Source organism: Microtus oregoni, unplaced genomic scaffold, assembly GCF_018167655.1.
Source record: "Microtus oregoni isolate MIOR12 unplaced genomic scaffold, Mior012 000048F_ref0000485, whole genome shotgun sequence".
Classification (NCBI taxonomy): Eukaryota; Metazoa; Chordata; class Mammalia; order Rodentia; family Cricetidae; genus Microtus; species Microtus oregoni.
Window position 1 is genome coordinate 13,049,807 of NW_024543222.1, and position 25,476 is coordinate 13,075,282.

General features: G+C 42.9%; 1 protein-coding gene across 2 annotated transcripts in view; it reads right to left on the bottom strand.

Annotated features, from left to right (window-relative positions):
* Cep95 (centrosomal protein 95) overlaps positions 1–25,476 on the bottom strand; it is a 27,796-nt gene continuing 2,320 nt past the window's right edge. Inside the window, exons 3-20 of one of the 2 annotated variants that reach the window (XM_041635662.1) lie at positions 24,225–24,332; positions 20,023–20,133; positions 18,756–18,861; positions 17,009–17,124; positions 13,332–13,457; positions 12,563–12,750; positions 10,217–10,329; positions 9,784–9,913; positions 8,791–8,944; positions 7,434–7,573; positions 5,873–5,971; positions 4,667–4,796; positions 3,810–3,979; positions 3,646–3,720; positions 2,672–2,824; positions 902–1,048; positions 564–635; positions 1–325 (exon numbers count right to left, since the gene is read on the bottom strand). In XM_041635662.1, the coding sequence (XP_041491596.1) occupies positions 134–325; positions 564–635; positions 902–1,048; positions 2,672–2,824; positions 3,646–3,720; positions 3,810–3,979; positions 4,667–4,796; positions 5,873–5,971; positions 7,434–7,573; positions 8,791–8,944; positions 9,784–9,913; positions 10,217–10,329; positions 12,563–12,750; positions 13,332–13,457; positions 17,009–17,124; positions 18,756–18,861; positions 20,023–20,133; positions 24,225–24,332 (2,330 nt within the window). In that variant the 3' untranslated portion in view covers positions 1–133. Of the gene's footprint in view, positions 326–563; positions 636–901; positions 1,049–2,671; positions 2,825–3,645; positions 3,721–3,809; positions 3,980–4,666; positions 4,797–5,872; positions 5,972–7,433; positions 7,574–8,790; positions 8,945–9,783; positions 9,914–10,216; positions 10,330–12,562; positions 12,754–13,331; positions 13,458–17,008; positions 17,125–18,755; positions 18,862–20,022; positions 20,134–24,224; positions 24,333–25,476 lie in introns of both variants that reach the window. The other variant, XM_041635661.1, reaches the window with a different exon arrangement.

The window sequence follows — 25,476 nt, forward strand, 5'->3', positions numbered from 1 at the left end:
GTTTTTATTTTTAAAAATGGTAAGTTTTGGCATGAATACATAGATAACGCATTTTAAAAGTAATTCTGGTGTAGACAGTTTACTTGCTCAGGTCTAGTTCTGTCCATATTATTAAGGTCTCTAGAAACCTCACCTATGATGTTTGGCCTCTTGGGGAAGGATTTTTACTGTACTGGAAGGAAGCCAGTTGCAGCCGAGCCCTGAAGCGCTCCGCTTCTAGTTCCCGAAAGAAAGCATCGTCGTCATTCTGGGTTATCATGTACTGCAGCTGCTGGATCTCCTTCTCCATCTTAACTCTCAGCTCCCTCTTCACTTTATGTAATGTCTGAAAGGGAACTCATGTCAGTCTACAACTCGTGACTTACCCAGGCTCCCCGCCACTCTTACCCCTCCCTGCAGGCTCCTAGCAAGCGCCTCCAAGACCATAGCAGGTTTGTTAGAGCCCATCAGGTATTTTGGAGAAGAGATGGGTCCTCTTACTCATATTCTCTCCATTCTTTTAAAGTTACAGTTAATATTTTCTATTTCCTTTTAGGAATAGTTCCTGTTCTGTTAATTATTACCTGAGCCTGAGATTTCTCTCTGGCTTTGAGTTCCTGACGCTCCTGTGATATGGCTTCTGCCAGCAATGAAAACTGAGGAAAGAAAAACAAATCTTCTGTCACAGTGCAATGATTCTTAATACTCCATCTTAAATCTCAGTGGAACTAGGATGACATACATTGTACACTTTGCTTAGGGATTAGCTTATTTCATCTTAAATTTGCCTTAGAAATGAGCAGTGAAGCTTACATGGTGCTGCAAAGCTCTGGGCCAATTTGCATATTAACCAGCAATGAACTAAGCCAACCTTAGTGGTGGTCGGGATTGAACACACTAATGGCGGCAGCGGCAAGCCCACCTGGTCCTTATAGTAGTTTTCCATCGAATCCAGCTCATTCTGGTGCTGTCTCTTTTCTTCGTTGCGTTTCTCTTTGGCATAGTTTCTTAGGTCTCGTAGTCTTTGCTTCTGGATTTGTAAACCCTCTTCAAACAGTTTCTTAAAGATCTGTTGGTTATTTAGTCATTAGTTAGACCACTTTCACTGAGGAATATGACGATTTTGCTTACCTAGAGGTATTGTTTTCACAAGGGCTTTTCAGTATAACAGCTTTACTCATTATTCAGACATAAAATTAACTCTCTTAAAATGTGCATACATCATTAGTAGGTTTTAGGAGACTCAATCCTGTGTAACCAGCACAAGTTTTCAACATTTCCATCCCTCAGACACGAAGCCCCACACTCGTCTGCACTACTTATGTTCTCCCATTCCTGCTCTGGATTTGCCTGTTCTAGACACAGCCTTGACCAGGTGTGCTTTGAAGGTCAGACTGCTTACAGACCTCAGGTGTGTCACTCTTGTCACTGTGAATTTAAACTGTGCTCACAAACTCTTGAGCTGACAGACATGAGTCCCTTTTAGCTGTTACAGTTTTGGTTGCTATGTGGATATGAATATGTGTGTGTATGTGTATGTATGTATGTATGTATATAAAACCTCCATCCATCCACCCAAAAGTATCAACCCTACACAGCATTCCAGTAACCTTTTAGAAGTGCTGACAGACCTTCCAAAAGCAATCACACCATCACACAACCCTACCAGTTCCTGCAGAGTGCCCCATCTTCATGTCTTCACCAATCCTCTATATTTTAGCCATCCTCGTGGGTGTGTGTTCTGTGATTTGTATTTCCAATTTCTACTGATGAATGGTGCTCAGCAACCTCTCATGTACCACCATGAATTACTGCCTTCAGAATTCTCGAGCATCCATTTTATGTAAGGCACGATGGAAACCAATGCTTCTGCATCTCACTAAATACTTAGCTGAAGGTCAAGAGTCAGCATTTGGGCAGCCACCATAAAACAACTGTTCAAGAGGTTTTGACATACCCAGTTGTCTCCCCTTCATAAGGAAAAAATCTTCATAAAAGGCTACAGCTGACAAGTCACACATTCATCACCTGAGTACCTTAAGCAAGTTACTTAACTGCCTCAAACCATGGCAGTATCTTCCTCAAGAAATATTTTGATTTGCTGAGCAGTGGTGGTGCACGCCTTTAATCCCAGCACTTGGGAGGCAGAGGCAGGTGGATCTCTGTGAGTTCGAGGCCAGCCTGGTCTACAAGAGCTAGTTCCAGGATAGCCTCTAAAGCTACAGAGAAACCCTGTCTTGAAAAAATTGATTTGTATTTAATCCAGTTTAACCATGATCAAGTTTTACTGTAGAAATAAAGTTTGCCAGTAATATGGAGTCCCCAAACATTGATTAGGATGGGACAGTCAGTGTATCTTGTGGGCATAGCTCACAGCACAGCAATGTCCTGTATCATGCCAGCATACCTTAATTTCCTGCCATCTGCAGTGTGCTTCCAAACCCCAAGGGCACCGTACTTTAGAGTACAGTGTAGGAGAGGGACTTAAGGCTGCATGTTAGGAGGATCATGAAGACTAGGGAGATGGGATGCACAGCTGGGTAGTGAAGCCTGGTCAAGCACAAGTCCTGGCTGCTTTTTGAACTTGGACTGAATTTTGGATCCAAATTGAGGTCAGTTGTAGACAAATTCATCTTGAAACATAACACCAAGTTCACCTTAGCAGAGTAGACAGACATAAAGGAACACATACCATTTCTTCCCGGGTTCTCATCCTCATCATTTTTGCACGTAACTGAATTCTGTAATCATCATAGTATTTCCGAGCACGAACAATTTGCTGACGATTTTCTTTTATCTTTGATTGGGTCACCCTTTGTCTATGAATTCGGTCCCTGAAGTCTTGCTGGGGAAGAAAGAATACAACAAGCAGACATCCAGCTAGAGCATTCATTTCATCCCTCAATCTCCCATCCAACGCCTTCCAGCTGTAAGTGGGCATGCAGGAAAGACCACTAAATGGCCACACAAGCTCACTGTAGCCTCATCTCAATCTGAAGAGTAGTACTGACAGGCCTGCCCCAGTGTGCAGAGTGAATAGGCCCTGAGCCTGACTGTGGCTCAGATGTTCTTGATCTACAGTGAAGATGCACAGGCAATTTTGGAGATGGAGTTTTTGAAACTAAGATTAGAATTTTCATGATTTAACCCACTTCACACCCAACTAAAGATTTTAAAATCTCTTAACTCAATGGCAGACTGACCTGCCATTTCCCTTCACAATACTAACTGGGGACAACATAAATGATTTCCAACCCAAATTATAACAAAAACTAAACTGGCTCTCTACCTGGGAGCTGAGAAGACAGGAGACCTAAGACTCCTAAGCCCTAGATGGACCGTGGCGGTAGAGACAGAAATGAAATAAAATCTCATTTGTGTCTTTTGATAATCAGAGAGAAAGCCAGGCAAGTCATATTACACCTGAAGGCCTAGGTTTTCATCTCAGAAAATACCATCTCTAATTTGTTACTATAAAGAAGTGAAAAGCAGCCAGATGGCAGGGATGAAGAGTGTTCTGCAGCCAACTGGTAGGTGTGTTTTCAGTGCAGTGTCCCTGGAAGGTGGCATATATCTTCCCCATCATCAATTTTGAGTTAAAGCCCTGGATAGATACTCCCACAGGCAAGCGCTAGAAGTCAGTTGCCTTGTTGGTTCTTGACATACCAATCTCTTGTTCTGTTCACATTCCTTCTTGACAAGGGTAGTAAGGAGGTCATGCCTTCTCAGGGCTTCTTCTATCTTTAAGGTGAACACAATGCAAGGTTAATAATGCTGTTCAAGGACATGCTCTATTCGTTTGCTTAGGCTTCAAAGGGACAGCAGCTTACTTCATCCTGGAGTTTCTTCTTGGATCGGTTTTCTCTCTGTGCTTCTCTTTTGAGTTGTTCAACCTGTGCGATTTGCTGCTTCCACATTTTGGTCAGCGTTGGGTCAGAAACATAGAGAAATGGAAACTGTTCCAGCATCAGGGGCAGAAGGCTGTGTTCATTCACTTTCACTGTAGGACAATGAGAGATGCTGCTAATCTAACCGGCTTGCTGAACTCTCAACCCCATCTGCCTACTAAACCAAGCTAATCTCGGGTGCTGGCCCTAGGGCCATCTAAAGTATACTGGATACTCTGCATCCCTACTGAGGATGGAAAGCTCAGTAGTTCTGACCCTAATTCCGAGGAATCCATCCATCTCCTTAGGGGTCTTGAGACCTGTGGGTAGATGCCTCCTGCGTGTGGAAACGGAAGACACTCCAACTTCCTGGTAGGCATATGGTTAGAAGGAAAGGCCCCTAATGGGATATAGTTGGAAGCCTGGCGTTTCACCTGACCTTGTTTCCTTGCACCAGGGCTCTGACTCAGCAGCACCAACTGTCATCTTATAGAGGCTGAGCAGGCCATCTGCTTGCCTTGGAGCATCACCTGCCTTCCACCAACTTCCCAGAAACAAAGAGAGCAACCAATGAAAATGGGACCAGAATGAATGAGCAGAGAGGCTCCCACTGTCCATAGATGTCTCCCTAAGGTACCTCTTAGGAGTTTGGTTCTGGTTACAGAAAAACCGAGCCATATGGCAGTAATACAAGGGCCTTTCTGCAGCTAACTGGAGGATGTCTGTTTTCAGCAGCCTCTGGAATGCAGCATTCACAGCCAGAGGCTGTGGCTGCCATGAAGGACATTGGAGGCTCTTACTTGGAGCTGCCTTGCTTGACTTCAAGAAACCGCCTTTTGGACTTGGAGCTGCAGTTTTTCTGGAGTAAATCTTCTGGACCTGACTCTGTTTTGGAGTTCCTTTAGGAATGGCTTCTCTGTGTGTTTTTTCCTTAGAGGCAGATAAAAGGGCAGAGTAAGAAAGGGGTCTAAAAACCCTTTTATGCAATCACCTCAACACACTGACATTGGCTAATTAGCCTTAGCCAACCACACTCTTAATCTTGTTTTCTCTCCCCACCACTGGCTTCCCTCCCAGCTTTAGTAACCATAGTCCCAAACCCTAAATAGAACTACTATTAAAATTTTCATGTGCTAGTTTCTTTGACAACCTTTTCTCTGAATATTCAAAAACTCAAGGGGCTGGAAAGATGGCTCAGAAGTTGAGAGTACTGGCTGCTCTTCCAGAGGTCCTGGGTTCAATTCCCAGCACCCATGTGGTGGCTCATGACTGAACTCCAGTTTCTGACAGCTTTATACAGGATTACACATACAAGAAAAACAATAATGCACATAAAAAATAAATATCTAAGAAAAACCCTCAAGCAGCTGCACAGTGTGTTCTAAGTCTGCTGCGCTGCAGTCCTGCTTTCATTAGCACGCCAGCATCCGCACTCCATGCTCTCATTCGGGAACCACTGGTTCTTGGTTTTTGTTTTTTTTTTCTTTTTTTGGTTGTATTTTTCTTTGTTTGTTGTTTTGAGACAAGGTCTATTTAGTCCAGGTTGTCCTGGAACTCATTATGTACACCATGCTGCTCAAACCACAGATACCCTCCTGCTTCTGCCTCCCAAGTGCTGGGATTAACAGTGTGCACCTCCACACCCGGCTGGGAACTTCTGAGGGGTAGAAAGCAAGGACTTGGGTTTCTTACTCTGGAACAGAGTGCTTGGAATCCTGTCTCTCCTTTCTCCTCTGTCACCTAGATCCGATTTTAACCCTTTACAAACTGGGTATGAAAGAATCTTTGAGGCCAAACAAAATCTAGGCAGAAGGAAAAACACGAGTCCTCTTTGATAGCATTTCCTCTTGTACCCGAGCAACCTAACTACTCCACAAGTCTGAGGAAATCCTGCCTTCTCTGAGCTAATGACTCAGGCCTGCTGAGGGTTCCCTGTCCCTTTAAGAAGGCCACCTCTGTATTTTTCACTATCTTTGCATTTATTAGAGCTGGAGATTTTTACCCACTGTTTCCTCCTCCTCTTCATCGTCACTTATCCCTCGAAGTCCAATGTTCTCTTGAACTTTATTTTTTCTTAGGTCCCTTTCAAATGCTTCAGTTAATACCTAGAAAGAGTAAGGTCATATGGCAGTGGTCAGAAACATGTGCAAATCTAAATGAAGGGGGGAAAGAATCTAAATTCCTATTCTAAAAATACCAGGTTCATTCCCTTTTCCTAAGTTCCTTTTAGGCTGTTTCATAAAAACACACTGTGCTAACAGACGTAATCGGTACATAAAATGCCATTGAATACAATGGTTTTTCTTTTTACTATTTTCACAGGTTTTATAATTATTATGATACTCCTGAGTGGAAGTTGCATGCTAAATGAATTATATATATATATATATTTGTGTGTGTGTGTGTGTGTGTGTGTGTGTGCCTCAATCACTCCTCACCCTATTTTTTAATACAGCATCTCTTACTGAATCTTACTGAACCTGGGGAACAGACTCGCAAGCCCCTGAGGATACCTATTTTCAGACATCTGAATTAACTCCAGTTTTCATCATATTAAATGCAACTACATTATAAAAATCCACTATGCCAGGTGTTGGTGGTGCACACCTTTAATCCCAGCACCAGGGAGGTAGAGGCAGGTGGATCTCTGAGTTTGAGACCAGCCTGGTCTATATAACAAGTTCCAGGACAGCCAGGGCTATATAGAGAAACCTTGTCTCAAAAAACAAACAAAAGGGCTGGAGAGATGGCTCAGTGGTTAAGAGTATTGCCTGCTCTTCCAAAGGTCCTGAGTTCAATTCCCAGCAACCACATGATGGCTCACAACCATCTGTAATGAGGTCTGGTGCCCTCTTCTGGACTTCAAGCATACACACAGACAGAATATTGTATACATAATAAATAAATAAATAAATAAATATATTTTTAAAAAAAAAACCACAAAATAAACAAAAACCACTACAGCAGACAACTAAGTGTTCTAAATTTATGGATTTCAAAGTCTCTGTTCCACTGTGGCATCCTCCCTGATGATATCAGAAATGATGGAGCCCTTTAATTAAAAAAAAATGTTTTTACGTTTTTATGTGTATAGGTGTCTTGCCTGCATGTATGTCTGCACTGTGTGTCTGCCTGCCTGGTGCTTGTGGAGGTCAGAAGAGTGGACCGGAGCCGCTGGAACTTGAGTTACAACAGTTGTGAGCCGTCATGTGAATGCTGGGAATCAAACCTGGGTCCTCTTAAAAGCTGAGCTCCCAGTCACCTCCTTTACAGCTTTCTCTTCCCACTGAATCTTTCCTAACTCCCTTTACCTATGACTTCTTTCTGAAAATCCCAGGCCACATCAACCTCCTCTTTCTTCATCCTCTGAACAGCCAGGTTATTTTTTGATGATTTCATGACTGCATCTCTAACGCTGTATCACATAATTCTCTGCTGTCTATTCAACTCAGGCACAGTGGATGCACTTAGATCTTTGGTCAATGGTGTGTATGCTCACTGTAGGGTCCAACTGAGGAGAAATAGTATTTGCTGCTGCCTACGTGTATTCAAGGAATGAGGGCATACCTTTGCTTGGAATCGGCGGGTCTCTGCTCCTTTAGACTTGTGCGGCTTCTTTCTCTCTTTCTCTAATTGTCTGTGTTTGTTTACTGAAGATGGGGACAGTGAATGGGACCTGTAAGCTGACTTTCTGTACATGGAAAATCCTGCAACAGAAAAGCCATTCACCATTAGTTCTTGGCAGGCAGAAATGTTGAGCTGGAAACTGAGCAATTGGTTCTTACCGAACCTAAAGAAAATGAAAATGACAAGCTAATGTGCTAATGTATTCTCTTCTAATATGCAGCTGTGTGTTTAGTCAGACCAAGCAAACAGACTGTTAGGGATAGGGAGGGAAGTGCTTGCTGTCTTGTCTAAGCATGTATTAGATCCCCAGCACGCATGTAAGAAACTGGGTGTGACAGTGTATCTGTCGCCAGCCAACCTTGCTAAATCTATGGGTTCCTGGTTCAGTTAGGCGAACCTGTCCCAAAATACAACAGAGAGAGTAAAGAAGGAAGAAACCTGATGTTCATCTCTGGCCTCCTCATGCATGTACATACATTTGCACATGTGTACACGAACACATACACCACACACACAAATATGTACTAAGTACATAAGCATTGCTTATTCAACTTCAGGCTGACGGAGCTTGTAAAGATTTATTTATTTATTATGTACACAGTGTTCAGCCTCCATGTATGCCCACATGCCAGAAAAGGGCACCAGATCTCATTACAGATGGTTGTGAGCCACCATGTGGTTGCTGGGAATTGAACTCAGGTCCTCTGGAAGAGCAGTCAGTGCTCTTAAGCTCTGAGCCATCTCTCCAGCCCCGGAGCTTGTGAAATGTATGCTATGCACAAGGTTCCATGGAAAGGAAGTGCTCTTGGTTGTACGGCGAGTAACATGTGGACTATGTGTCCGTGAGTCTTTTACCTGTCTGGGTCCTGAGGATGGGAAGTAAACAGGTACAGAGAGCTTACAGAGTGCTAACTGAGGCAAAGGTAACCTGGCTAAACACTGTGACCTCTAGTGAGCAGTACCACTCGTGCTGCTAATGGGCACTGGATTCAGCTAAACAGCAGCTCAAATGGATGGACTCGATCTTTAAATATCAACGAACATCTACTAGGTGATGGTAACAGAATGAAGAAGTTGGCAGGACGTATAGTGTCAGTGTAGATTTCAGCAAGAAAATGTGCATATTTAGACAAGTAATTATAAGCTTTGACAGTATAGAAATATCAGTAAGAAACAACACCAACTTGAGTTTGCTATTAGTTTTGATTCTTATATAAAATGAAACTGCCATTAACACACAGAACCACCTGAGAAGTTATCCTGGACACCTCATTCCAGGCCTGTCTGGGTTACGTACCTGGCCTAGGCTTCTTCGGTCCATACTCCATGATGCTGTCACTGTGCTGCGACAGTATCTCCTCATTTCCACTGTGCACCTCTTCCTCTCCAGTGTCACCATCTTTACCATCAGTCTTGTCTGTCGCTCGATCACCCAGGGCAGCTTTTAACATCTATCGAGAAAATCTTTTCAGTATCTGTCCTTGACTTCAGCAGGAAATGAAGTAGAAGCGAACAGGCCTTCTAAAAGTTGTCTCTGCCAGCCGCTAAGACCAAGCTTTAGAAACGTATGCACAGCATCTTATACACCTGCAGCTTCTATTGCATCTACTTTATGTGTTTGAGATCGGATTTCACTGTGCAAACCAGGCTGGCCTGGAACTCAGGGTCCTCTGAGAGGTACAGTGAAGGCTTTATATTAACATTTAAAGCATGGGTAGACACACTTTTGACCTTAGGAAGGAAAATTACAGCAAGTTTAAGTCCAGGCTGGCCTGTGTAGAAAGTTCTAGACCATCTAGGACTACATAGTGAGACTCTGTCTCAAAACAAAAAACAAAAAGCGACAAAAGGAAAGAGTGGATATCGGTACTATAAACCACTCAATTTCAATGAATTTTACAGAAAGCCACACAAGTTTCATGCAATCATTCAATGTTGTTATCCCACTACTTGAGAACTTTTCATCCAATTTTATACCACATCTGTCCTTGTGACAAAGGTGTGTACAGATGGATCTAAAAATGAATGGTTTAACAATCACATTAAGTGACTCCATTTTCATCAAAATTCAATAAAATTTAGATAAATCTTTATGCCCTATTTGACTATATAAGGAAGGCAAGGAGCCATTGTCTGTGTCCCTCCTGCTCGACTTGTGGAGCTTTCTAGCAGAACACAGCCCACAGCCCAGCCTTACCTACACCTAGGTTTCGTTCCTGCTGGGAGGTCAGTGTCCTCCACTGAAAGACTAACCACAGAAATCTCACCAAGATTAAAAGTGGAGACTTGCCCAGTCTAGTTCAGAGAGCTGCTGAGACAGTTTCTTTGACACCGCATGCAGCTCTTGTTCTGTTAGCCGCGTCACGGCCTTCTGAGGGAAGGGCGAGTACTTTGAGGAGACCACAGCTCTGTTCTCATTTCTGTAAAAAAGTGGCCAATGACAATTAACGGTTAAGAACATACTACTTATTTCAAAATGACTAATACACACTTTAACAAATACTTTATTCTGGTTCTCAAATGCTAAATTTGTAAAGAATACTCTTTAAAAAAAATACTGTTTATCATTGGGGGAGTGACTTGTCACAGAGTATGTCTCCACCTGTCTTACATGGGTTCCAAGGATCCATCTCGGGTCACCAGGCCCTTCCTGAAAGCTGTCTCATCAGTCCCTTTGCTTTCCAGTCCCTTTCCACTAGACTGTAAGCCCACAACAATGTTACCTTTGCCCTTTAGGAAGCTTCCTTGTCCTGGGGCTTGGAGTCAGAGCTAGACATGATTTCTGTTCATCATCTTTGGATAATGTGGACGTTAAGACAACTTTATCCTCTGATTCCTATTCAAACAGAAGAAAGCTGGCTTGAGACACTGAGGAGATGGCTCACTTAGTAAAGAGCTTGCCACACAAGCATGAGGACCTGAGTTCAGTCTCCAGCACCAAGACACCAACAGAAACTCTCCAGAAACACTCAAAACAAAGATGAAACCCTCCAAACTATAAATGCTTGGCATTTCTAATAGCTTATTTCTTAACCTTGGAGGGAACAGTCTAAAAAATATTTATTTTGGTTTTCTTCTCCTTTGGAGAGAGGGTTTCATAGCTAGTCTTGAACTCACTAGGTAGCCTAGGCTGGCTGGACCCTCACTGTTCTCGCAGTCTGTCAAGGCCCAGGACTGCAAGCTTGTGTCACCACAGCTGAGGAAAAGCACCACTCATTTGATATTTGACAGCTGCAGTAATTCTGCTTTATTAGTGCTCTCTGTTTGGGGTTTTGTTTGTTTATTTGTTTGGCTGATTTTTTTTTTGAGACAGAGTTTCTCTGTGTAGCTTTAGAGCCTGTCCTAGAACTTACTCTGTAGACCAGGCTGGCTTTGAACTCACAGAGATCTCTCTCTCTGCTTCCTAAGTGCTGGGATTAAAGGTGTGTGCCACCACTGTCTGGCTCATTATCTCTCTCTTAAATGGGTTATTTTCTAGTATATGCACACATATGTATGTATGTGAGTGTATATACATATGTGTGTGTGTGTATGTATACATATATATATTTGGGGTTTTGAGACTGAGTTTCTCTGTGTAGCCCTGGCTGTCAAGGAACTCACTTTCTAGACCAGAACTCAGAGATCTGCCTGCTTCTGCCTGAGCACTGTGATTAAAGGTGGCACCATGCCTGGTAACATTATCTGCATTTTAAAATAATGAGATCATTCCTTACAGGTTTGTCTACCCTGGCACATATATGCCTGGTTTCCTCAGGAAGTTAGGAACAAGATGACAATATGAAAAAAGAACTTTTTCTCAAGGAGAGAAGCAAAAATAGACTAAGATATTAAGTGTTTTATACTAATCAGTGAGACTATGGGTGGATTGTTCTTTCCTTTCTAATTTGTAAGGATTTAATTAGGAATATACAACTTGGGGCTCTGCAGTTGCGATGTCACTGAGGCAGGAAGCTCACATCTCCAGGCTGGCTTTCCCACACACGTGCAGCATCTGCTTCCCACACACGTGCAGCATCTGCTTCCCACACACGTGCAGCATCTGCTTCCCACACACCTGCAGCATCTGCTTCCCACACACCTGCAGCATCTGCTTCCCACACACCTGCAGCATCTGCTTCCCACACACCTGCAACATCTACTCACAGCTGCTTTGAAGAATAAATCATCTAATACCTATAAAGTATCCAGAACTGTGCTTAGCAAAAACAAGAGCATTCTCTATGTGTTGGCTCTCTTTTCCTTATGCTCTTCCTGTCCCTATCTGCCTAGGAGAAGAGCATACAGGGAGACACAGAGGCCACCTTTTTCCTTTTAAGAATTATTTTATTATTTTGTGGATGTTGATGTTTTGCCAGCATGTATGTCTGTGCAACACATGTGTAGGTACCCTCAGAGGACAGAAGGTGTCTGATCCTCTGGAACTGGAGTTACAGACAGTTGTGAGCTCCCATGTGAGTGATGGGAATCAAATCTGGGTCCTCTGGAAAAATCAGCCAAGTGCTCTTAACTTCTGAGGTATCTCTCTAGCCCCAAATTTTTTGTTTTGTTTTCTTTTTAAAGACAGGGTTTCTTGTAGCTGGGGATGAGTGTGCCTTTCTATCTTCTTGCCTCTATCCCCTGGGGATCACAGGCATGCACCACCACACAGGGTCTACAGTGGCGAGAGCTGTGCTTTCTAGGCAGGCACTCTGCCAGTCAGGACTCATCCCCAGCCTACTGAGAGAAATTTTAAGTATGATGCACCTTTATTCTCAGCACTCAGAAGGCAGAGGCAGACAGATCTCTGTGAGTTCAAGGCCACAGGGTCTCACTAGCCCAGCCTGATCTCAAATCCCCAATGATCCTCCTCGTGGTTTCCCCAGTGTTATGATGGCAGGTGTATGTCTTTGATTAATGTAATATACTTGACAACCATTCTAAGGAGATTTCTTTAAGTAGATGGACTTTGGGACTCAGGGTAGAGATGAGTGGGACCGTGTGTGCTCAGCATATACAAGGCTCTGGGTTCAATAGCCAGCAGCAAAAGTAAGTAATCTTCTCGCCAATGATAAGACCTCTCCACTCACCACAGAATGTCCCGAATGCTCTCCAAAAGTCAGGGCAGACGAGTAGAGACTTGAACGGAGGTATTCCTTCCCTATGGGACAAGGTGCTCGAGGCTCAGAAGGATGGTAGGGAGGGTGTAAGGGAATGGCAGCTCGGATCGGCTCACCTAATTTTCTGGCACTTGTAACCATACTCACAGAAGGAGTTTCTGCTGTTAAGAAAAATTAAAGTGGATCTCATAAAGGAATTCTCGAAAATAAATTATTTTACATACACACATACAAACATAGTCACACATACTAAGGGAATTTGTGTGTGAGATGCTGGGGGGAACCCAAGGCCTCAAGTATAGGCGAACTCTAGTCCACTGAACTATAGCCCCAGGCCAGGAATGACTATATTATTGGTTTTGTTTTTGAAAGAGGATCTCACTCTACAACAGCCTTACTGTCCTAGAATTCACTCTATATTCCAGGCTGTCCTCAAACTTTGCACAGCAATCCACCTGCCTCAGCTTCTCAATTGCTGGAATTACATGCATCGGCCACCAGACTCAGTTTAGGAATATATTTTTAATCTAATCAAAACAGGGCACATGGACCGGCAAGATGGTTCAGCAGGCAAAGATGTTTGCTGTCTGCGAATCCAGATGGCCTGAGTTCAGTCCCCAGGACCTACAGTGGAGACACTGAACTCCTACCAGTTGCCCCAGACCTACATACTGGCACCACGGCATCTCCACACACACGGCTGCAGTAGTGTAAAGAACTAAAAGCCATAACAACTCACCTTCGAAAATTGTCCCGTTCTTGGATAGGAAACTCGATGAGATAGGGTTCAACACTTCCTCACACGGTTCAGAGCCTGATGATGCTGAAACTTTTCTAGACTGCAAGTCCATGGAATTTTGAGCACCTAGGAAGAGTCTTAAAGCTAAAGTTTTAAACTATCAAAGTAGTTTGCGAAATAACTAAAGCAGGTAGGAGCACCATGTTCATGATACAAGTACCTTTGACAACTGTCATATAGTAAGGCAGTTCCCCACAGCCTGAGCACACTTCTATCAATGCTGCATTACTTTGCTTTAGAGAAATAGGTGCCAGATGAAGAAATGCCACCATCCAAAGTCAGAGTTGTGGCTAGTACCACTACCTAAAACTGAGGGTTCCGAAATTGATGCCTGAACTAGATGCATGTGAAAGTGAATGACAGTTAGCTGACATCTTAATCTAAATATAAAAGGAAGCTGCCCTTTAATCACAGGAAACCCAAACACCATAGCCAGTCTTTCTTTTTATTCTTGTTCTTTAAGTTTTAATTAAAATTTTAGTTAAAAATTTTTCCCATAATTGTATTGATTACTCTGAGCTCTACATAATCTGAATCAAATAACAGGTTGCATACCCCATTTCTAAAATGTCTGGGCCCACAAGTGTTTAGGATTTTGGAAATATGTACATATACAAAGTGATCTTTATTAGAGGGAGGATCCAAATGAGTCAGCCTATATTTCATAGGTGCCGTAGCACACAACCTAAAACATTTCTAATGCTCCTATACATAGTGACTTGTCTTTGTAGTCAGATCTGGGATTTTTTTAAGTTTTTCTGTATTCCTTCTGTTGTTTTTAGACAAGAGTGTCTACACAGCTCTTGCTGTCCTGGAACTCAAAGTGTAGGCCAGGCTGATCTCTAACTCACTGAGACCCTTCAGTCTGACTCCTGAGTACTAGGATTAAAGGCATGGACTACTACACCTGGCCAGTTTTTCTTTCTTTATTCTTGAGAATTTTATATATGTGTATCTCTTAGTTAGAATTACTATTGCTGTGATGAAACACCATAACCAAAAGCAACCTGGGAGGAAAGGGTTTATTTCATTCACAGTTCCATATAGCAGTTCATCAACGAAAGCAGTGAAGGCAGGAACCTCGAGGCAGGAGCTAACACAGAGGCCATGGAGGGTTACTTACTGCTTACTCAGGTTAGGCTTGGGGTTCTCATGGCTTGTTCAGCCTACTTTCTTATAGAACCCAGGACCACCAGTCCAGAAGTAGCTCCACTCAAAATGGGCTGGGTCCTCCTCCAACAATCACTAATTAAGAAAATGCCCTACAGGCTAGCCAACAGCCACATCTTAAGGAAGCATCTTCTCAACTGAAGCTTCCTCCTCTCTGATAACTGCAGCTTGTGTCAAGTTGACACAAACTAGCCAGCACAGGATACAATAAAATATGAACCGAGTACCCCTGCAACTCCCTAACATTTTATATTTTATTCATTTTTGTGCATAGGCTACCAAGGAGTGTATGTGAAGAGCAGAGGATAACCTGTGAGCTCTGCCCTCCTCTGTGGTTCCTTGGGACAGAACCCGGGCGGTCAGGCTTGGTAGCAAGATGCCCTCTGGATGAGCCATCTGGCTGGCCCAGGCTGAAACTCCCCACTTGGAGCACGTCAGTCCCACTACAGTTTCAGATTTTGCTGCCATCCATTTTTCATGGCATCTGAGATCATGTAACCCACTCTAGACTCCCCATCCCTTCCCTCCTGTCTTTTTGTCTGCTGCTGTCCCTTCGAATAGGACTCTCTGGGGTCAGAGTATTAATGCTGACAGGGCCCACAGAGGTGGTTGAGTCCAATTCTCTCATCAAACTCAGAAAAGGCCTCGTCCAAAGTCACAAAGCCAACAGCTGTGAGAACGAAGGCCTCTTGATTCTCAATTTATTCTACTTAGTTCTACAATAGCCTCTTTGTCACTCCATTCAGAAACATACTTACTATGGCTGTATTCTGCCAAGTTCTGACAGGTTAAGATAAACAATAATTTTATTATACATTTCACCAATTTATCTTGACACACAAACGGCCAGTGCCATAAAGACAGGCTCTGTGGCTGTTCTGGTCACACGCTATCACCAGGGAAGACACAGAATCAGCACTCGATGAGTAAGTGTAACCTGGCTACTTTTCCAGGAACTCGATGTTTACCAAACAGACTATAATTTTCCACGCAGTGTATAAGCGGTGTTCCGGAAATACAGAGAAGGCCACACCATAGGAACACAGCCTTAGAGCCTGACACAGGTGGAAGAGGCTGGTGCTGGAGCCAGAGCCTGCCAGGAACAGGAAGGACAGATGGAGCAATGTGATGGCAGAGAAGAATGCCAGCTAAGATAGACCAGGAGGTAGAAGAGTTGAAGGAGGCCTGAGAGACACTCTATGTGCAAGCAATAGATTGTTGGACTCGTGGCTGAATGATTACTACCAGGACTATGACCTTGTCAGTTCAAACCCTGGAAAGTAAGTGGACCAGTTCAGAAAATTATAACTGAGTACTCCAAAGGTGTGACTAAGTTCAAAGCTGCATCCACAATTTTCCATATAATTTGCCCGACAAACTAACTGTACGACAGCTCTGTGTGCACAAACTGTGCATGAGCCTGTGACCTCCCACAGCTACGATGGTGGACACTGTCCGCTGTCATATTTAGTGGGCAATGGTGATACTCTGTGACTTTATTTTTTTTAAATATTTATTTATTTATTTTGTATACAATATTCTGTCTGTGTGTGTGCCTGCAGGCCAGAAGAGGGCACCAGACCTCATTACAGATGGTTGTGAGCCACTGATGGAGGAAGGTCATTGGCTAATAAAGGAACTGCTCTGGCCCATTTTATTGGTTAGAGGATAGGTGGGAGGAGTAAACAGAACAGAACGCTGGGAGGAAGAGGAAGTGAGCTCAGAGTCTCGACAGCACTCCTCTCGGGAGCAGACGCCTGAGAGAGACGCCATGCTCCTGGCTCCTGGGCAGACGCATGCTAAGAAGCTCCAACCCAGGATGGACATAGGCTAGAATCTTCCCGGTAAGCGCACCTAGGGGCGCAACACAGATGATTAGAAATGGGCTAAATTAATATGTGAGAATTAGCCTAGAAGAGGTTAGATAGAAATGGGCCAAGCGGTGTTTAAAAGAATACAGTGTCCGTGTAATTATTTCGGGGCATAAGCTAGCCGGGCAGGCGGCTGGGGTGTTGGGGACGCAGCCCCGCCGCCGCCCTTATTACTACAAGCCACCATGTGGTTGCTGGGAATTGAACTCAGGACCTTTGGAAGAGCAGGCAATACTCTTAACCTCTGAGCCATCTCTCCAGCCCTACTCTGTGACTTTAATGCAGATGTCTAACTGGAGCTCTATTCAGCTCAACTTTAAGTTATATGATTCTACTTTTTCCTTTTTTTTTTTTTTTGGTTTTTCGAGACAGGGCTTCTCTGTGTAACCCTAGCTGTCCTGGAATTCACTCTGTAGACCAGGCTGGTCTTGAACTCACAGAGATCTGCCTACATCTGCCTCCTGAATGCTGGGATTAAAGGCGTGAGCCACCATTGTGTGGCTTTTGTTTTTTTATGGTTCTACATTTTTGTGCTTGTGTTGAATGACAGCTGATAATGAATGCTTGTCTACTCACCGTTACTTCTCAGGGAGAAGGTATGTGCGGAGTCTCCAAGCCTAATTATTTCCCCTGTGGATTCAGCGTCATCTCCGTCCCAGGTGGGCCCCAACGCATCAGATGAGAAGGAACACCTGAAAAAGGAAGGTCTCGCTTTCACTGTGGCCTATTTGCCTACAGAGAGTGCTTCAAACACTGACTGTGGGCTTACAGGAATTCAGACTGCTCATTCCTGGGTGCACAGACTGGGGCTTTGGATGTAGCTAAAACAATTTAGCACTTGCCTACAATGGCCCTTGGCTTATTCCCAGAAAGGAGGGAAGAAAGGAAGAAAATTACTTTCACCTCTTACCTGTTTGGTTTGAGTGTTATATGCAAGGTAGAAACAGTCTCATGTATCAAGGATTAAAAGGAAAGCAAACACTATTGAATCTAAATGCTGCAACATTCGGGAGTCTGGGTAAGGTTTCACTTTTGCAGCAATTTTTTTTGTTGTTGTTTTGTTTTGTGACACAGGGTTTTTCTGTATAGCCTTGGCTGTCTGGCTATCCTGGAACTCACTCTGTAGACCAGGCTAATCTTGAACTCACAGAGATCCAGCTGTTTCTGCCTCCCGAGTGCTGGGATTAAAGGTGTGCGCCACTACCAGCACTGCAAATATTTTTAAGGGTTGGGGATAAAGTTCAGTTGGTGGAGTGCCAGCCTAGCATGCAGAAAGCCCTGGGTTCAATTCCCAGCACAGAACAGAACTGGACATACTGTTGCAGGCCTGTAATCCTAGTACTTGGGAGGGAGAGGCAGGAGCATCATAAATTCAATGTGGCCCATCCTTGACTACATACTAACTTCCGCACCAGCCTGAGCTACAAGAATCTCAAAAAAGGATTATTTTTTAAATCTCAAATAGTTTCACTTTTGCTCTTTTTTTGTTTTGTTTTTAAATTTAATAATGAAAAAGTTAAAATTTTCATGAACTGAGCATGGTAACAAAAACCAGCACAAGACAAAGGGCAAGAGAAGGCTGTGAGTCAGAGGCCAGCCACTGGGGCTATACTGTAAATTCAAGGACAACCCAGTATATTAGTAAAACCGTCTCTTAAAAAAATGAGGTAGGAAAGCCAGGCGGTGGTGGCACACACCTTTAATCCCAGCACTCGGGAAGAAGAGGTAGGCAGATCTCTGAGTTCGAGGCCAGCCTGGTCTACATAGCAAGTTCCAGGACAGGCACCAAAGCTAAACAAAGAAACCCTGTCTCGAAAAACAAAACAAAACAACAACAAAAAAAAAATGAGGTAGGGGCTGGGTGTGTGCACGCACCTTTAATCCCAGTACTCAGGAGGCAGAGGCAGGCAGATCTCTTGAGTTTGAGGCCAGCCTGGTCTACAGAGTGAGTTTCAGGACAGTCAGAGCTACACAGGAAAACCCTGTCTGGAAAAATAAACAAATCTGTAACATTTTGAAGGTGGAGGCAAGAAGATCAATTCAGTCATGCTCAGTTACATAGGGAGTTCAAGGCCAGCCCAGGTTATATAAGACCTTGTCTCAAAAAGAAAAATTGATGATCAAAGAAAAAATTAAAAATTAATAGGTAGTTAAATTGAAAATTATTAAATAGAGTTCAAGGTTCCTAAAACTCCCTCAGAAAGGTAGAAAAGAAGCTAGTAAAATGTTCACATCAGCTTTAGAGGGACCATAAGTATGCTGGCTTCATCTTAGATAGTTAAGTGTGATCTGCTTGATGACATTCACAGGCATTGCACACTACCTCCCAAAAGAAACTTTTTTCCATGATGACTTGGACTCCTTGATACTCTCCAGCTCATCCACGAGTTCCTCTCCATGCGAGTCTTGAAAATACTGCTCAGTTTCACCTGTTTAAACAAGATTAAAAACAAACAATAACTGATACCCCAGTCTGTCGTGAGTCAGAGCAAAACAATAAAGAAGCCAAATAAACCACCGCCTGCAGTGAGTCTCCTAGAAAACAAACAAGCTCAGGGCTTTCCCTGCAAGGTGGCAGGTCGGCAGTTATAGCAGGGCTTTATTACTGCTGTGTGCACTTGTGTGTGGAGGGGGGGTGCGGGAACTTGCGTGCCACAATACAAGTGTGGAGACCAGAGTTATTTCTCTTCTTCCCTGGGGTTCTGGGTTTGGGATTCAGGTGAGCCACACCTTTCCAATCTTCTCTACAGCTTTTAATTTTAAGTCTTTTTAGCTACTGATTAAAAGTAGGGCACTGGGACTAGCGTCTGGAGACTGACCTCAGGTACCAAAGTCTCTGCATAGGTCTCACTGACAACAGCAGAATTTGCAATGATGAGTGTACCCAGGCCTTTTGTTTTCACTGATATTAGAATTCATGTTTATTACTATTTCTGCTAAAACTTTCTGTTTTAACTCTACAAAACAAGAACAGGTAATGTATTATTCCATCCATTATCAATAGAATCGTTTACTCTTAAGTTGTTAAGCTGTAGCTTCTTGCTGGATATGGTGGTACATGCCTGTGATCTCAGTACTCTAGAGGCAAATTTCAAGCGCTTAACTGTCTTTAGTATCACTTCCTAAAGATAAGTTACTAGATACAGAATTTATCAAAAATGAGAAACTGATTTTAAAGTATGGCATACTGATCTTCATGAAAGAAATTTCTCCAAGAGTAAGATTAAAAATATTCAGGCTGTCACAAAATGCCAGTTTAGACTCAAGACTGACTGATGATGTACCAGTAACCCTGCGGATGCCTCAGTAACAGCCTCACTAGATGCATGATGGCTGTTCTGACAGGAAATTAAGGAACAAGAGATTTCATGTAATAATAGGACAATAAATAATTCAACTTTCTATTATTGATCGGTTGTAATTTAAAGGCCACATCCAAGTTAGCAAAGAATACAATGGGAGTCTAGGATAGGTTCTAACTATTCAGAATGGAAAGAATCGGAAATTTATCATGACATTTACCAGCATTTGTATTAGAGATTCTGTTTCCTAAGAGCAATGGGCAAGCTGGCCTCCACCCTTAAACTTACTTTTATTGTAAGACGTTTCACTGATGTGTTCTGTCAGATACTCCAATAATCCATCAAATATTTCTAGGAGATTCTTGATAGATTCCTTATCCCCTTTCACTATGTTTTCTCCTAAACACAGAAGACAGAGATTTTAAGACATTTAAAAAGGAAAGCAGAAAGCCTCATTGTTGTTATTACTTTAACTATGTAAAGATATGTTAATTTCTTTATGTTGCAGAATATTACTTTAACTATGTAAAGGCGTGTTACATTTGTTTATGCTGCACTTGTTTAACAAGACACCTTGATGGATCTAATAAAAAGCTGACCGGCCAATAGCTAAGCAGTAGAAGGATAGGTGGGGCTGGAGGGCAGAGAGAATTAGGAGGAATCTGAGCTCAGAGAATGAACAAGAGAAAAGAGAGGGAGATGCCTGAGGCCACTCAGCCAATTAGGCAGCCACTAGTCAGCCAGACACAAAGTAGGGCATACAGAAGGGAAGAAAGTAAAAAGCCCTGAAGCAAACATAGATGAAGAGAAACAGGTTAATTTAATTATAAGAGCTAGTGGGCCAAGCATAAGACTGAACATTCATAACTAATAATAAGTCTCTGTGTCTTTATTTGGGAGCTGGTTGGTGGCCCCAAAGAAAGCCTATAAACTTTGAAATGAATATATGAATGCAGTTTGAGAATACAGGTATAAACCAAGGAAAAGCAATTATAAATATCAAAAACATCCATTTCCTGTTGATTATCGCTTAAGAAACAAGGGATGGGGGAGCCTAAGTGTGGCAGTTCATCATTCGCTGGCATGTTCTATTCTCTAGCAGCTAAGTATCTGGCCCTAAGGAACAGCCTCTGGGACAGCAGTTCTCAACCTATGGGTCAAGACCCCTTTGGGGATCTCAGATATTTACATTACAATTCATAACAGTAGCAAAATTAGTTATGAAGTAGCAACAAAAGTGATTTTATGGTTGGTGGTCACCATGAGGAGGTGTACTAAAGGGTCACAGCAATAGGAAGGTTAAGACCCACTGCTCTAGGGAAATGGCCACCAAAACAGAAAACAGCAGAGACCTTTCCAGTAGCTAGTGAAAGAACAGCGTAAGCCTGTGGCGCCTGCTCATCGGGGCTGCGCTGTGAGAAGTTACAAAACAAGATGGACAACTTGTTGGGACGCTTCTTCCTTCCATCAGGAATCTTTGTTCTTATATCTACTTACTTCGTGTATAAGTTTTCCTTTTTTTTTACACCTTGAGACAGGTAGCCTCGAACTTTCTATACAGTAGAGGGTGACCTTCAACTCTCATCCTCCTGCCTCCACCTCCCAAATGTTAGGATTATAGTCCTGTATCAGTATATCTGGTGTAGATGGTACCGAAGAGCAAAGGCCCTGCTTTCTGCAAGCTAGCCAAGCACTTTCTGCCTCTAATTCCCAGAAGTTAATCTCTGGGAAGTCTCTAGCACAACGCCTGGCCCATAAGAGACCACAGATAAATGTTCAGGTGGGATGTGCAGAAGCGAGCTGGTAAAACATGTAAGCCTGCCTTGTTTAATGTCATCTAAAATGGATTCTAATCAACCTCAAGTCTGGATGGAATTTATCTCCCTGTACTCTCTGTCCTTTGGGAAATTATGCCTGGCATTCGAAAAATACAGAAAGGAAGGCTCAAAGTGTGTTAACTGAGAATCTAGTCATCTACTTTAACCATGACATAAAACAAATACACCAGAATTCTGATGTTTTCCTCTGCTACTGGTAAAAACAGACAAAATTTGACAGGCTTTTTTTAATTTTTAAAAAAACAGACCAGAAATCATGTTTTCAAGTTCTGTTTTTTTTCTGGGAAAACGATGTGTGTCCCAAGGGCATCCTTAGCCGTCTTCGTTTCCAGGATGGGGAGTACATGGGGAGCGCATGACGTCAACCCAGCAACTAGACTGCCAGCAGGGCCCACAGCTTCGAGGTAGGGAAAAGTGCTTTAGAAGAGACCTAAGCAGTAAGAAGCTGCTCCTCAGTGGACCTGAAGAGGTAAACAGATCTGACACTGCTCGTGCTGTGCTGTCCGGGCAGTGCTACACTGAAAACCTTACAAACAGGTGTTCTCAGAACCGTGCTCCGGTGTATTCATAAAGCACAAACACCGAGCTGTTCACGGAAACCTGGATCTATAATCCCAGCACTGAGGAGATGGCGATGGGAGGATTGCCAAGAGTTGGAGGCCAGCCTGAGCTAACTAGTGAAACCAGTGGTCTTACCACAGGCTAGAGTCTGAGAGTCTGTCTTTAAAAAACAAAAAGGGAGCTCAGTGTGCTGACACAAAGCTTTAATCTCAGCATAGGGGATGCAACTGGATCTCTGAATTCTCGGCCAACAAGGCTACATAGTGAAGCCCGGCATCAAACAGACAAACCGGCGACTGTCCTCACTCAGGTGATAAAGCAGTTCCACTGAGTTGCAAGAGCAAGGCAACTCCAAAATCATCCCTCCAGATTAATCACCTCCAAAGTGAGCAAAACCATTTACTCACCTAGAACTGAATTAAACAGAACCGTGTATGGCTCCTGTCAGTCTATTAAGAGACATAAACGACCTATCTTAACATCTTACTCCTTGTGGCTCACACCTTTGATCCCGACACTTGGGAGTCAGAGACAAGCGGATCTCTTTGAGTTTGAGGCCAGCCTGGTCTACACTGTGAGTTCCAGGACAGGCAGAATTATGTAGAGAGAACCTGTCTCTAAACAAAACAAAACAAAAAGAACAGAAAAACATTTACCTCCTTGAAATGTCAAAGCCGTTTTTGTGATAAAATATACGTGAAAGTTTCTAGGATTCTCGCTGTTCATGAGCTTCAGCTCCTTTACTAGGACTCTTACCCATCAGTCTGCAATTATGAATGCATGTGGTATGTTTGGTTTTGTATGTTTGGTTTTGAATGCAACAGTGGACCCTATATTATTCAGAAAAAAACTTTTAAATTGTATCTGTGTCTGTGTGCAGTACTAGAGATCGAACCCAAGGCTTCCTACACTCTAGAAGGCACCTTGCCAATTAAATAATACCACCAAGTGTTTTAGGTAGATAACATAGTTCAAAATTTAAAAAATAAAATAAAATCTCACGGGCTGGAGAGATGGCTCAGTAGTTAAGAGCATTGACTACTCTTCCACAGGACCCGGGTTCGATCCCCAGCAACCACATGGGAGTTAACAATTGTCTCTAACTCCAGTTCCAAGTGGACCCAATACCCCTTACATGCTAGCAAAACACTGATACATATAAAATAAAATAAATCTCAAAAAAATTTTAAGTTTTAAAATTGCTTAAGGAAAATTCTTATTTGTATGCACTTTTCCGTATCCATGAGTCTTGTCGGATGCTACCAGAGTAACATGATTGTGACATACTCTTCTAGAAAGTCTTTCTGAATACAATCAAGTACATACAAATTCTCACCACACCTGTCCTAACAAACTGTAGCATGTGCTATTATCGTCAGAAAGACGTTTTTCTAACGCAGTGTACCCTGAAGACTGTTTTCTGTAATGTGCAACTGTATAATTCGAATCTCCACAGTTGCTCATTGCTGTGGAGTGCCGCACTGTAAGGAGTTTTTGTAATTTAATCAGCCGCTAACGTGGACATTTGGGTTCCAGTGTTTCTTTTAACTACAACAGATATACAGCATGGTATGCTTTAAAACAAGCATGGTGGTACACACCTTTTTTTTTCGTCCCCCCCCCCCCATTTTTTTTTTTGAGACAGGGTTTCTCTGTGTAGTGCTGGCTGGCCTCTGAGAAAGCCACCTGCCTCTGCCTCTGCTTCCCGAGTGCTGGGATTCAAGACTGCACCAGCATGTGGCACACATCTTTAATCCCAACACTCGGAAGGCAGAGGACAGCCAGGTCTACAGAGGAAATCCATCATGACAGCCAAGGCTACACAGAAAAACCCTGTCTCAAAAGAAAAACAAAAAACAAACAACTACTACAAAAGACTCAAAACCACCAAATACAAAAAACACATACTTAAAACACATTTGCAGGCCAGCACTAGCGCAGACTCAGTGGCCAGTGTTCCGGGGCTCTCATGGCACACTGAATGTTGTAGCTCAACCTTACAGGTTTTGTGTTCAAACCTGTTAAACAACAGCTTAGATTCTAACACTTAATTAAAATATATAATTATCTGATGGGTAAGCATATACTAACCTGTTATGTGAGACAAGCTGACCTGAAGGTAATCCAAAGCTAGTGAATCAATCACTGCTTGTACATTGTGGGCATCATCTTCTTGACTCCTGGAAATAACTATGAGGTCTGTGGGGGAGGGAAAGTCACGTCATTTTAGAGCTTTGAGGGGCCAAGCTGTGAAATAGAAATATATATTTATATATTTGTATTCATCATATATATGTCTGTGACTAGGCTTGTGAATAAACTCCACTGCTACAAAAACAACTCAAAAGAATTACAGAGCCTAAACTCGACGTACTAGAGTCTGTATTGGTTGACTATTTACTGATTTGAACTTACTTTTCAATATTCTATATATAACAGTTGAGTATTTTTCACCCAATATATGGGTATAGTCTATACACATACCATGTAAAGGAATAAACAGAGCTCCTTAAAGGCATTAATGCCAGGCAGTGGTGGCACACGCCTTTAATCCCAGCACTCGGGAGGCAAAGGCCGGTAGATCTCTGTGAATGTGAGGCCAGCCTGGCCTACAAGAGCTAGACCCAGGACAGGCTCCAAAACTACAGAGAAACCATGTCTCGAAAAACAAAAAACAAAACAAACAAAAAAATTAAAGGCATTAAGATAGTCCAATAACAACAGCAAGGCTAGGTATGATGACACATCTCTACAATCTCAGCACCGGCGAGATTGTAGCTATATCAGGAGTTTGTACCTACACTGCTCTATATAACAAGACCTGTCTCAAAACAAACAAACAGATGCTTAAACCCCTAACTATGGGCTGCTTTCCTTGACAAAGTAAAGCAAAAACTAAAGGCCAAATCAGCCAGGCATGAGAGCACATGCCTTTAATTCCAGCTTTCAGGAGGCAGAGCAGAGTCTGATCTACATAGCAAGTCCAAGGTCAGCTGAGGCTATATGGCGATACTATGTCTAAAAAAACAAAACCAGAAGACCAAACCACTGCAGGTGTTCAAGTGGTCGGCTTTCATATGCCCTGTTACAAGCATCTTCTGGGGATGACTGGCTAAAGCAGAGATGAGAATATAGAAAGATTTTAATGGCAAGACAAGCGTCTCTTCCGGGGGAATAGAGCACCTTTGAATCCCAGCACTTGGACGCAAAGACAGGTGGGTCTCTGAGTTTGAGGCCAGCCTGGTCTACAGAGCAAGTTGCTGGACAGCCAGGGCCACATAGAGAAACCCTGTCTTGAAAAAAACAAAAACAAAATCAAAACTGAACTAACATCAAGTAAATA